The following is an 11,673-nucleotide window of genomic DNA, read 5'->3' as shown; positions in this document are numbered from 1 at the left end:
TCCTGCAACCTGTATCACATCTCGATTATCCCGCCCCTTGTGCACCCTCCTGCAACCTGTATCACATCTCGATTATCCCGCCCCTTGTGCGCGCACCCTCCTGCAACCTGTATCACATCTCGATTATCCCGCCCCTTGTGCGCGCACCCTCCTGCAACCTGTATCACATCTCGATTATCCCGCCCCTTGTGCGTGCACCCTCCTGCAACCTGTATCGTATCCTGATTATCCCGCCCCTTGTGTGTGCACCCTCCTGCAACCTGTATCACATCTCGATTATCCCGCCCCTTGTGCGCGCACCCTCCTGCAACCTGCATCACATCTCGATTATCCCGCCCCTTGTGCGCGCACCCTCCTGCAACCTGCATCACATCTCGATTATCCCGCCCCTTGTGCGTGCACCCTCCTGCAACCTGTATCACATCTCGATTATCCCGCCCCTTGTGCGTGCACCCTCCTGCAACCTGTATCACATCTCGATTATCCCGCCCCTTGTGTATGCACCCTCCTGCAACCTGTATCGTATCCTGATTATCCCGCCCCTTGTGTGCACCCTCCTGCAACCTGTATCGTATCCTGATTATCCCCACATCTTCCCCATGTGTTCTGCAGCAGAGCTGTATATAGACCCAAGCTATGACCCGGCCCTCACACGGTGCGGAGGGGTTAGGCCAGTGGCTATGGCGGTACCTCTGGGGAGCACTGTATACAAGCCCCACACATGGAAATCAGAGACAAGGCCAGCATCAAATAAGGTTATATTTTGCAAATGTACCTGAAACAGGCAAGGTTTAAACCCCAAGAAAAATGCACTTTTCTTAAAAAATAAACTATTTTTGTCCCACCCACCAAAATAAAAAATAAAAAGAGGAGCTTAGAAAAAATCCCATTCTTCTCTTAACCCTGCATGGAGGTGGAGCTGTGGTGTGCGGCGGGCGACTGCTCCCTGGTGCCGGGCTTGTGGAAAGCATAGATGGATCTCTGGAACCCTGCAACAGAAGAGACAGGAGAGCAGCCATTAAACATCAGTGTAAGGTGCATCCGGGAGCACGTCACACGTCTGCAAGCTCAGAGATACAAACACCAAATACAGCCACGGGAATATATAATATAAATACAGCAGGAATTACACCACTGAGGACATCTATAAAAGACACGCAGGTGCCTGCAAGGCGGTCTCGTAAAAAAGACAAAACCAAATGCATTTCAGACTTGATTCAGAGATGCTGCGCAGCCTTGCCCTGATCTGCGTCCATGTGTGGCGCAGCCTCACGATGCATCTGCAATTATTTTGCGGACGCATCGAATTAAGGTTGACCCCTGGCTGTGCCGACAAGTGATGCGCCGGCATTTTTAAATCTGAGTGGATGCGGGACGTCACACAGCCGCCCCAAAAACACTCCCAGCCCGCCCCCGTTTGGCCTGCGAAATACCACGTCACCATCCACCAAATGCCTGCTGCCAGGATGCAGCCGCAAGGAGAAGGGTTGCGCACTGGCCCAGATGGATGTGGCCGCTGCGTTAGCCCCTACATACGCAGGATCAGCAGCCGTTACAGCTGCAGGTATATCGCATGCTCCCGTTATATCGCGTATAAAGATATCTGGGTGTTATTTATGTGGTTACATCTATCTCCGGAAACCTGAGCGGCTTGTCCCAACATGTCCTGGGGTCTTGTTGGGACTTGTTTCCCCATAAGACAGGGACTGTAATACATAAACCATATATAGGAAACGGGTGGACTGGGGCCATGCAGCAGCCCTGGCATGAAAAGGGGACGTGGCCTCACAGCATGCCCCCATCTATATGACCCGAACGCCTGCTGCAGTTTATTGTAGCGATCGGGTCGGAACTGCGCTTGCCAGCCGTCGGGGGGGGGGGGGGGGGGGCTTTACTGACATGCTGGGTGGACCAGCCCTGTGCTGGGCGTCCCCCCGCATGTCTGAGTGCCTGATCGTAGCTGTGCTAAATTTAGCACAGCTACAATCAACACCGAATGACCCCCAGGGAGCGTTGTCCTGCTAAAGCAGCCTGCCCTGAAGACTGACGGGCCACCAGGGGGCGAAGTTCCACTACAACCTACGGCATACTGAATGCCACCCATAATAGTAAATAGAGCACTTATTCTACACATTATGCCAAGAGTCTAAGCTTATTTATAGTCATTATCCCCGGAGGCATCTGCAGGCAGCCTGCCCCAACAAGACGCGCAGCCGGAGATAATTACTTCCACAGGGGTATTCTCCAACGTGGCCAAAATAAACACACAGCCTGTCAAATGCCACAAATCCACCCTACGTGCAAGTGTGCTGTAAATGCGAGGTTACCTGGTGGACGGAGCGCCTTCACTACTTACTGACAGCGTACAGGTCACATCACTGCATAGATCCACCCATGTACCCTGTACGACAGCGTACAGGTCACATCACTGCATAGATCCACCCATGTACCCTGTACGACAGCGTACAGGTCACATCACTGCATAGATCCACCCATGTACCCTGTACGACAGCGTACAGGTCACATCACTGCATAGATCCACCCATGTACCCTGTACGACAGCGTACAGGTCACATCACTGCATAGATCCACCCATGTACCCTGTACGACAGCGTACAGGTCACATCACTGCATAGATCCACCCATGTACCCTGTACGACAGCGTACAGGTCACATCACTGCATAGATCCACCCATGTACCGTGTACGACAGCGTACAGGTCACATCACTGCATAGATCCACCCATGTACCCTGTACGACAGCGTACAGGTCACATCACTGCATAGATCCACCCATGTACCGTGTACGACAGCGTACAGGTCACATCACTGCATAGATCCACCCATGTACCGTGTACGACAGCGTACAGGTCACATCACTGCATAGATCCACCCATGTACCGTGTACGACAGCGTACAGGTCACATCACTGCATAGATCCACCCATGTACCGTGTACGACAGCGTACAGGTCACATCACTGCATAGATCCACCCATGTACCGTGTACGACAGCGTACAGGTCACATCACTGCATAGATCCACCCATGTACCGTGTACGACAGCGTACAGGTCACATCACTGCATAGATCCACCCATGTACCGTGTACGACAGCGTACAGGTCACATCACTGCATAGATCCACCCATGTACCGTGTATGACAGCGTACAGGTCACATCACTGCATAGATCCACCCATGTACCCTATATGACAGCGTACAGGTCACATCACTGCATAGATCCACCCATGTACCGTGTATGACAGCGTACAGATCACATCACTGCATAGATCCACCCATGTACCGTGTATGACAGCGTACAGGTCACATCACTGCATAGATCCACCCATGTACCGTGTATGACAGCGTACAGGTCACATCACTGCATAGATCCACCCATGTACCCTGTATCAGCTCAACGCCCGACAGAGAACCCCAAATACCGGCACACGGCAACACAGAGAAGCCTGCAGGTCTACATAGGGAACCACATGCACTGCTCCATAAAGCAGGGATGGGGAACCTTCGGCCCTCCAGCTGTTAAACTACACATCCCAGCATGCTCTGCAACAGTTTTAGCATAGCCAAATAGCAAAACTGTAGCAAGGCATGCTGGTATGTGTAGTTCAACAACAGCTGGAGGTCCAAAAGGTTTCCCACCCCTGCCATAAAGGATCAGTCAGATCTGACACGGGTCTGGCCAAGCCGCGTCTCTCCAGCTGTTGTGAAACTACACATCCCAGCATGCCCTGCCAGCTTTAGCATTCCCTAACAGCAAAACTATGACTTGTAGTTCCACAACAGCAACTTTGAACTACTTTATGCATCGTATGCTGAGATATATATATATATATATATATATAATCACTTTAAAGCAGCGGCACTCAACAGTCTGATGCAGTAAAAAAAAGCCGTTTATTACGGTTCTACGCCGTTTCGGGGATAAACCCCGTCTTCAGGGACAAAACAGTACTGTTTTGTCCCTGAAGACGGGGTTTATCCCCGAAACGGCGTAGGACCGTAATAAACGGCTTTTTTTACTGCATCAGACTGTTGAGTGCCGCTGCTTTAAAGTGATTATTTTTGGATGGCAACATTCCCAGAGGGCACCGCAGCAAGTTACAAGCGCCCAGAAGTGAGTGCCGAGCCTGCCAGCTTTGTGTATGTGTGTGTATATATATGTGTATATATATATATATATATATATATATATATATAAAATATATAATAAATATATCTATCTATATCTCCCCGAATCTGACCCCTATAGGGGTGGGGTACAGCCAGTGATGGCTATGTACACAGACAGCTAGTCCTGGCCCCGCACAGGTAGTAGTATACATTAGGGGAGGCATGTCCAAACTGCAGCCCTCCACCTGTTGTGAAACTACGTATCCCAGCATGCCCTGACACAGTTTTGCTGTCAGAGAATGCTAAAGCTGTGTCAGGGCATGCTGGGATGTGTAGTATCACAACAGCTGGTGGGCAGCAGTTTGGACAAGCCTGCATTAGGGCTTTTATGAAGGGGTTACCTTTAGACGAGCTGCATGGAGCAGCCAGCACCTCGTAGCTGGAGAAGCCCACTTCGGAAGACACAAGGTAGGAGGTGAACTGGTCTGGCTTCAGGGAAATCTTACAGTAATTCTTATAGATGGATTCCTGCAATAGAAATGGTCATTAGACAGAGGATCAGTGAAATTGGCCGTACCTTTCCCCCAGGCCACTCCCTGGGAACACAGACTATTATGACAGAGAGATAACCTGTAATAGGGAGGCTGCCTGACCGCATAGGCTGCAATTGGGTCAGAAGGGGGCATCGTCCTGGTCCCCGGCAGGTACTTATCCTACATCGTTTTGTACTGTAAGTCGCTGTTTTTCTTGTTTATATACTTTGTTGGGCGCTTGTGGTGCCATATGAAACAGGGATGATAATAATGACAAGGTCACAACCCACTCCTCCTGTTCTACCACCTCTACTTACAGTCAACTTCTTCCTCTTGCCATACGACGACCAAGACTGCGGCTCCAGGACCAGGATCCCCCCGGGTGTGAGGTGTCTGTAGATTCTCTTGAACAACCTCTTCAGCCCATCGTCACCCCAGTTCAGATGTACCCACTTGGTGACGCTGAGGCACAGAATGACATCATACTCTGGTTTCTGCGCCTCCACTAGCTCGTCTCGATCCACCACATAATTACCCTGCGGAGGAGGCAATATTAGTGAGGCAGGAGGCATTACATCGACCAGGCCGCAAAGCTGGACATCACCATGGCTAGCCCCCAACCCACCCCATTACACAGTGCTCACCTGTACAAAGACAACATTGTGCGGGAAGGCGTGTCTCTCGTCTTCGTTCTCCTTTCCCACCTCCGGTGGCAGGCTCGGTGCTGCTATAGGGCCCCGCGTGGCAGCTAACGCTGCTGGGAAACCACGTTTCAAGGGCTCCGACAGGTAATGTCTTATGTTTTGGCGGGCAGAACGAATTAGAGACCCATCAATGTCCATTCCCACTATGCGTGAAGGCCCGAGTTTCTGGGCCACGCACAGAGTCAGGTGTCCCACATTGCAGCCAATGTCCAGCACCGCTTTTCCTCGAAACCATTCCGGCCGAAATGCCCTTAGGCGCGTGTCCTCTGACTGGGTCGGGTTACGGTACCCATAATAACGGCAGTAATTCCCAAACTGGAAGCGGTCTTTAGGCTTGCTCTTCCCAACGGACTGGAATCCAGAACACTGCAGTTTAGAGGCCATTGGTCCACTGTGCGGCCTACTGACCACGCTTGCCAAGCTCTTACCCTTCTCGGGGCTCCCTTGTCTGCCTTCCGATTTGCTGGATGTCCTCCTCCTCTTACGGTGCCTTGACACACACGCGCCACTGGTGGGCGCCGCTGATCCATCGAGCCTTTCACTTTCCAAGGCGGGCAATGGCACGACTTCGTCCCGACAATTAATGGCAGTGTTGAGCTCGTACGGCCGCAGCTCCTCTGGCACTGGCTCCGCCTCTTGCACCGGCTCTTGCGTGGGAACAGCGGGCGCCTTGGCGGGCCCATCCGTTGAAGGGTGATGGCGGTGTCGGTGCCTCTTCCGCCCGCTCTTGAGTGGGGAAAGCAGGAGCTCCACGTCGCCAAAACCCGTATTAAGACTTAACGGGTCAGTGATGTCCTTGGGTATCAAGATCTCCACGGGATCGCGACTCCTGGACGGGAGGGGGGAGGATTTGGGAGTCTCGGCATTGAGAGTGCGGTTCACATCCTCGTCCAGCAGGCTGTTCAGGTTGAGGGGGTCAAATATGTTACCCCCTAGGAGGAAGTTGGAGGGTAAGACAGGGTCACAGTCAGAGTTGACCCGCCTCCGGCGTTTGACCGGTGCCGGGTGCTTGAAGCCCACGTGGAAACTGTTGCGCCTCTTGCCTTGGAACCCGTTGCGCGGAAAGCGTGGTGGGTGTTGCTCCACCCCCTCTGATGCAGCCCTGGGGAGGGGGTCCGGCAGCTGCAGGGGAATAGGAGGTGGCGCAGGGGGTGGAGCCAGCGGAAGCTTGTCATCGCCCTCGCTCCCGGCGTCCGCGGCTTGCTGCAGGGTCTCAGAGGAGGACGCCATCTCTACCACCACCTGCATGGGTGCATCGGGGGACAACGTGCTGGGGGTCCGGGCTACGTGTCAGACATCCCTGGGGGCCACACACCAGATTAGCAGATCCGGAGGGGTGGGGCTTGCTGAGGCCACTCCCTACTCCGGGCAGACACGCCCCCGAGAGTCCCGATTTTACCAGTCAGATGGGCGGAGCCTGTGGAGAGAAGGGAGAAGTTACTCCTGAGTGACAGTGAGGGTGGGTGGCCGTTGTCACTGTGGGGCCGCCCGTGTCCTCCCCTCCCAGCGCCTGCTCACCAGTGGGGGAAATGGCGGGGGGGAGCGCCGCTACTTATATCCCTCCGCCAGCCCCGCCCCCCACAGCCGGACTCGCCGAGCAGCCAATCCCTGCCCGCCCTTCCCAGTAACGCTCTGCGCATGCGCACCCAGTCTCTGACCACGCCCACAACCCTTCACACCTGAGAATCTAGCTGGGAGACAGCGGCTCTGTGTGTGACTGCGCGTCGTGCGAGCCTTTATATAGACGTCCTGAGACCCGCCCCCAGCCTGGAACCGCCCACGGCCTCACCGTGGTGCACGCCCCCGGGCCTGGCGAGGACGTGACACGTGACGGTGATAGAAATGGAGCAAGATCCAATGGCGGCGTGAGGTGGGAGGACCCGCCCACGACGCTCGTCCAATCACAGGCATAAACAATGAGGCAGGTTCCCCGAGCTACGCCTGACGGAATCTGCACGGCAACTCCCACCGACTGGCGCCTGAAGGTCTCCACGTGTAGGGAAGAACGATATACGTACACCGCTCAGGCGTTGCCGGTAACGTACCGGACAGTCCTACCCAAACACACTCCTACAGTTACCATCGTGTCAGGCATAGCATCGGGCACTTAGTGGATGTGTGGGGGCCTCAGCCGGACTAGGAGCATGCCGGGAGATGTAGTTTCTGTCCCCTCCCTCCCTCTGTACGTTCTGGTGTCGTCGCTGCATTATCTCCATCACCGTCGGGTCTCGTAAAATGGCGGCGGCGGCGGCTCCCAGGCCCAGGGCATAGAGCCTGTGCTGTCCGGGGTCTGCCCCTTGCACCCATCCCGTGTGTTATATAGCCCTCACACTGCCCAGTGCCTTCATGTTCCCCCTCTCCATGTGTTATATACTCTTACACTGCCTAGTGCCTTCATATACCCCCTCTCCATGTGTTATATACTCTTACACTGCCCTATGCCCCCTCTCAATGTGTTATATACTCTTACACTGCCTAGTGCCTTCATTAACCCTCTGCCCATGTTATATACCCCTCACACTGTCCAGTGCCCCCTGCCCATGTGTGTTATATAGTCTTACACTGCCATATACCCCCTTCCCATGTGTTATAAACTCTTACACAGCCTAGTGCCTTCATATACCCTCTGCCCATGTGTTATATACTCTTACACTGCCTTATGCCTCCATATACCCCCTTCCCATATGTTATATACTCTTATACTGCCTAGTGCCTTCATATACCCTCTGCCCATGTGTTATATACTCTTACACTGCTCTATGCCTCCATATACCCCCTTCCCATATGTTATATACTCTTACACTGCCTAATGCCTTCATATACCCTCTGCCCATGTGTTATATACTCTTACACTGCCTTATGGCTCCATATACCCCCTTCCCATATGTTATATACTCTTACACTGCCCTATGCCTTCATATACCCTCTGCCCATGTGTTATATATTCTTACACTGCCCTATGCCTCCATATATCCCCTTCCCATGAGTTATATACTCTTACACTGCCTAGTGCAGGCATGTCCAAACTGTGGCCCTCCAGCTGTTGTGAAACTACATATCCCAGCATGCCCTGACACAGTTTTGCTGTCAGAGAATGCTACAGCTGTGTCAGGGCATGCTGGGATGTGTATTTTCTCAACAGCTGGAGGGCCGCAGTTTGGACATGCCTGGCCTAGTGTCTTCATATACCTTCTGCCCATGTGTTATATACTCTTACACTGCCCTATGCCTCCATATACCCCCTTCCCATGTGTTATATACTCTTACACGGGTGTGGTATAGAAGGTAGATAGTAACTAGGTCAACAGGGTCTCTAGGTCGACATGAGTTTTTTATGGGGGGGTTTTGTGTTGTTTTTCGTAAAGTGACCGGGAACCCAAATTAGTGCACCGTGTCCCCTCGCTCCGCTCGGCACAGATTACCGTTCCAGTCGTAGTCCACGTGGATCGTTAAGTATGAAAAGGTTCAAAAAAAGAAAAAAATCGTGAAAACCTCATGTTGACCTGTCGACCTAGAACATGTCAACCTAGAGACCCTATCGACCTAGTTACTGTCGACCTAGAGACCGGATCCCCTCTTACACTGCCCAATGCCCCAATATACTTCCATCCCGTGTGTTATATACCCCTCACACTGCCCAGTGTCTTATACCCCCTCTCCATGTGTTATAATAGGATTTTAATTACCTACCGGTAAATCCTTTTCTCGTAGTCCGTAGAGGATGCTGGGGTCCATATTAGTACCATGGGATATAGACGGGTCCACCAGGAGCCATTGGCACTTTAAGAGTTTAATAGTGTGGGCTGGCTTCTTCCTCTATGCCCCTCCTACCAGACTCAGTCTAGAAACTGTGCCCGAGGAGACGACATACTTCGAGAGAAGGAATTACACAGATCGTGGCGAGATTCATACCAGTTCACACAACAGGCAAATCCGGCCAACATGCCGGAACAACTCAGCAACAGCTGAAACAGTAAATAACGCAGAACTTACCTAGGAACCAGGCAGTACTGAACTAGAAAAACCAATGCAGGAAAACGAAGCATCCTCTGCGGACTACGAGAAAAGGATTTACCGGTAGGTAATTAAAATCCTATTTTCTCTTAAGTCCTAGAGGATGCTGGGGCCCATATTAGTACCATGGGGATGTACCAAAGCTCCCAGTACGGGAGGGAGAGCGCGGAGGCTCCAGCAAGACTGCTTGACCAAACTTGAGGTCATCAGAGGCCAAAGTATCGAACTTGTAAAACTTGGCAAACGTGTTCGATCCAGACCAAGTAGCAGCTCGGCAAAGTTGTACAGCCGAGACACCCCGGGCAGCCGCCCAGGAAGAGCCCACTTTACGAGTAGAATGGGACTTTACAGATTTTGGACATAGCAGTCCTGCCATAGCATATGCATGCTGGATGGTGAACCGGATCCAGCGTGAAATCGACTGCTTAGAAGCAGGACACCCAATTTTATTGGGATCATAGAGGACAAACAAGGACTCACTCTTTCGATGACGAGCCGTCCTCTTCACATAAATCTTCAAAGCCCTCACAACATCCAAGGCCTTTGAAGCAATTGAGGAGTCAGTAACCACTGGCACCACAATAGACTGGCTGATATGGAAAGCCGATACAACCTTAGACAGGAACTGTGGAAGAGTCCTAAGTTCCGCCCTATCTTCATGGAAGATCAGATAGGGACTCTTACAAGATAAAGCCCCCAATTCCGACACGCGTCGCGCAGAAGCTAAGGCCAACAAAGTGACCGCCTTCCACGTGAGAAACTTGATGTCAGCCTCCAGCAGAGGCTCAAACCAAGCAGATTGCAGGAACTGCAGCACCACGTCCAGGTCCCAGGGTGCCGTTGGCGCCACAAAGGGAGGCTGGATGTGCAGAACCCCTTTCAAAAAGATCTGAACCTCAGGGAGGACAGCCAATTGTTTTTGGAAGAAGATGGACAAAGCAGAGATTTGGACCTTGATGGAGCCCAATCTCAGGCTAATATCCACACCTGCTTGCAGGAAAAGTAGCAAACCTCCAAGTTGAAACTCCACCGCAGAAAATTTCTTGGATTCACACCAAGAAACATATTTTTTCCAAATACGATGGTAATGTTTAGCCGTTACCCCCTTTCTAGCCTGTATCAGGGTAGGAATAACCTCACTCTGGATACCTTTCCGAGCTAAGATCTGGCGTTCAACCACCATGCCATCAAACGTAGCTGTGGTAAGTCTTGATAAGCGAACGGCCCCTGCAGTAGCAGATCCTCCCGAAGAGGTAATGGCCTTGGATCCTCTAACAGAAGATCCAGCAGATCCACGTACCAAGCCCTCCTTGGCCAGTCTGGAGCAATGTGGATTCCCAGAACCTTTGTTCTCCTCACCAGCTGAAGAACCTTTGGTATCAGGAAGTGGAGGGAACACATACACTGACTTGAACACCCACGGTGTTACCAGTGCGTCCACCACCACTGCCTCCCCAGCTTCTTGTTGAGGCGGGAGGCCATCATGTCTATGTGAGGAACCCCCCCCCAACCGGTTACCTCCTCGAAAACCTCCGGGTGGAGTTGCCACTCTCCCAGATGGGAGATCGTGGCGGCTGAGGAAGTCTGCTTCCCAGTTGTCTACTCCCGGAATGAAGATTGCTGACATCACCACCACGTGTCTTTCTGCCCAGAGGAGGATTCTTGACACCTCTGACATGGCAGCCCTGCTCTTCGTTCCGCCTTGTCGGTTTATGTAGGCCACAGTGGTCACGTCCGACTGCACCTGAACAGCCTGATCCTGTAGAAGGTGTGCTGCTTGCAGAAGGGCATTGTACACGGCCCTTATCTCCTGGATGTTTATTGGGAGAAGGGAATCTTGATTCGACCACCTTCCCTGAAAGGTTTCCCCCATAGCGACTGCTCCCCAACCTCTTGGACTTGCATCTGTGGTTAAAAGGATCCAGTCCTGAATTCCGAACCTTCGGCCTTCCAGAAGGTGCGGAAGTTGTAGCCACCAGAGGAGTGAAATCCTGGCTTCCGGAGACAGGCGTATCCTCTTGTGCGTGTGTAGGTGAGAGCCCGACCACTAGTCCAGTAGGTCCAGCTGAAAAGGTCGAGCATGAAACCTGCCGTACTGCAGAGCTTCGTAGGCGGCAACCATCTTCCCCAGAAGGCGGATGCATTGATGAACCGATACCCGGGTAGGCTTTAAGACATCCCGGACCATTGTTTGAATCACCAATGCTTTCTCCACCGGGAGAAAAACCCTCTGCGCTTCCGTGTCGAGGATCATTCCCAGGAAAGACAGCCTCCTTGTCGTCTCCAGATGAGACT

At 52.4% G+C, this 11,673-nt stretch overlaps 1 protein-coding gene across 3 annotated transcripts; it reads right to left on the bottom strand.

The window, feature by feature from the left end:
* Nucleotides 1-741: 741 nt before the first annotated feature.
* On the bottom strand, nucleotides 742-7,144 carry MEPCE (methylphosphate capping enzyme). 3 transcript variants are annotated; one of them, XM_063950436.1, is made up of 5 exons: nucleotides 7,044-7,144; nucleotides 5,305-6,781; nucleotides 4,978-5,196; nucleotides 4,529-4,655; nucleotides 742-989 (listed from the first exon to the last, which is right to left on the bottom strand). In XM_063950436.1, the coding sequence occupies exons 2-5, from the start codon at nucleotides 6,610-6,612 to the stop codon at nucleotides 898-900; spliced, it is 1,746 nt and encodes a 581-aa protein (XP_063806506.1). In that variant the 5' UTR covers nucleotides 6,613-6,781; nucleotides 7,044-7,144; the 3' UTR covers nucleotides 742-897. The 3 variants fall into 3 exon arrangements, with proteins under 3 accessions (XP_063806506.1, XP_063806507.1, XP_063806505.1); XM_063950437.1 differs by lacking the exon at nucleotides 7,044-7,144 and adding an exon at nucleotides 6,883-6,952; XM_063950435.1 differs by lacking the exon at nucleotides 7,044-7,144 and having other exon boundaries at nucleotides 5,305-6,876.
* Nucleotides 7,145-11,673: the final 4,529 nt, after the last annotated feature.

The sequence above is a fragment of the Pseudophryne corroboree genome, assembly GCF_028390025.1.
Source record: "Pseudophryne corroboree isolate aPseCor3 chromosome 6 unlocalized genomic scaffold, aPseCor3.hap2 SUPER_6_unloc_4, whole genome shotgun sequence".
NCBI classification, from domain to species: domain Eukaryota; kingdom Metazoa; phylum Chordata; class Amphibia; order Anura; family Myobatrachidae; genus Pseudophryne; species Pseudophryne corroboree.
The sequence above is the reverse complement of the archived record's forward strand: the minus strand, read 5'-3'. Positions and strand labels throughout refer to the sequence as shown.